This window comes from Gavialis gangeticus, unplaced genomic scaffold (genome assembly GCF_001723915.1).
Source record: "Gavialis gangeticus isolate Ggan-Ray unplaced genomic scaffold, GavGan_comp1, whole genome shotgun sequence".
Lineage (NCBI taxonomy): Eukaryota > Metazoa > Chordata > Crocodylia > Gavialidae > Gavialis > Gavialis gangeticus.
In genome coordinates, this window is record NW_017729025.1 from 131,493,540 (window position 1) to 131,494,482 (window position 943).

Here is a 943-nt window from a genome sequence, read left to right on the forward strand (position 1 = left end):
TACTAGAGTAGTCACCTCTTACCCTGTTCACAGTAACAGTTACCATTTCTCTTTCTACTTATAAACACATAGCACCCATCTGGCAGCTTCCAATTGCTTGTAAAAAAAAAAAAAAAAAAAAGGATAGGACAGCATTTAAATCATTAAATAATTAAGGATTTACCTTTTCAGTATTTCAGTACCTAGAAACTAAAAGAACCAATGCTGCATAATAATTCCAATACCACCGCTACCACTGAGGCTCAGAAGACAGTGCAGCTCTGTTTAGTTTAGTGAAAAAATAACAAGTAAAAATCATTCAAAGCCATAAATCTGAAACTGAATGTCACAGCTTACCTTAGTATTCATACAAGATTTTCCTCGCTTATATTCTTTATGACTTGCTCTTTTATCAAGCTTGTTCCACAAAGCCTTGGCCTTCCAGCTGGTAATTTTTGACTTGAGTTTTATATAAAAGTTTCTATTGTCCAATGGATCTAGTTCAAGTTGACGGGTCAGAATATTGAAGGCCTGAATAGTACCTTTGCATGTTGATGCCTGTACAAAATTTTCAAATATATGGCCAGCTTGGGTGCATTTTTCATCATCATTTTCCCCCATGTTCTGAAAAGAGTATGCAGGAAGAATTAAACTTGAGCTCTGATGCTATGGTATAGGTAGGTGATGGATACTAGCACATTCTTCTAAGCAGGTTATTTCTAGAAAAGATAGACAAAGGACAAGTTAATGCATTTTCGGCAAAAACAAAATTTAAAAAAGGTAAACTGAATTTAAAGGCAACTAGACATAAGCTTCAAGCTAAAAGATATGATGCAGCATTGTTACGCAACTGAATGCAAGTAGAGAATAATGTTAGTAACAGCATAACTACCCAAAGATTTACATAAAATTATGAATAAATGACAACACCTTAGGAATGCTACACAATTTTTAACATTATGAA

The 943-nt window shown here is 33.9% G+C and overlaps 1 protein-coding gene across 4 annotated transcripts in view; it reads right to left on the reverse strand.

The window, feature by feature from the left end:
• MICAL2 (microtubule associated monooxygenase, calponin and LIM domain containing 2) overlaps positions 1 to 694 on the reverse strand; it is a 193,348-nt gene extending 192,654 nt beyond the window's left edge. For all 4 annotated transcript variants that reach the window (XM_019519567.1, XM_019519566.1, XM_019519569.1 and 1 more), the window contains exon 1: positions 337 to 694. In XM_019519567.1, coding sequence (XP_019375112.1) covers positions 337 to 600 — 264 coding nt within the window. In that variant the 5' untranslated portion in view covers positions 601 to 694. The remainder of the gene's footprint in view (positions 1 to 336) is intronic.
• Positions 695 to 943: the final 249 nt, after the last annotated feature.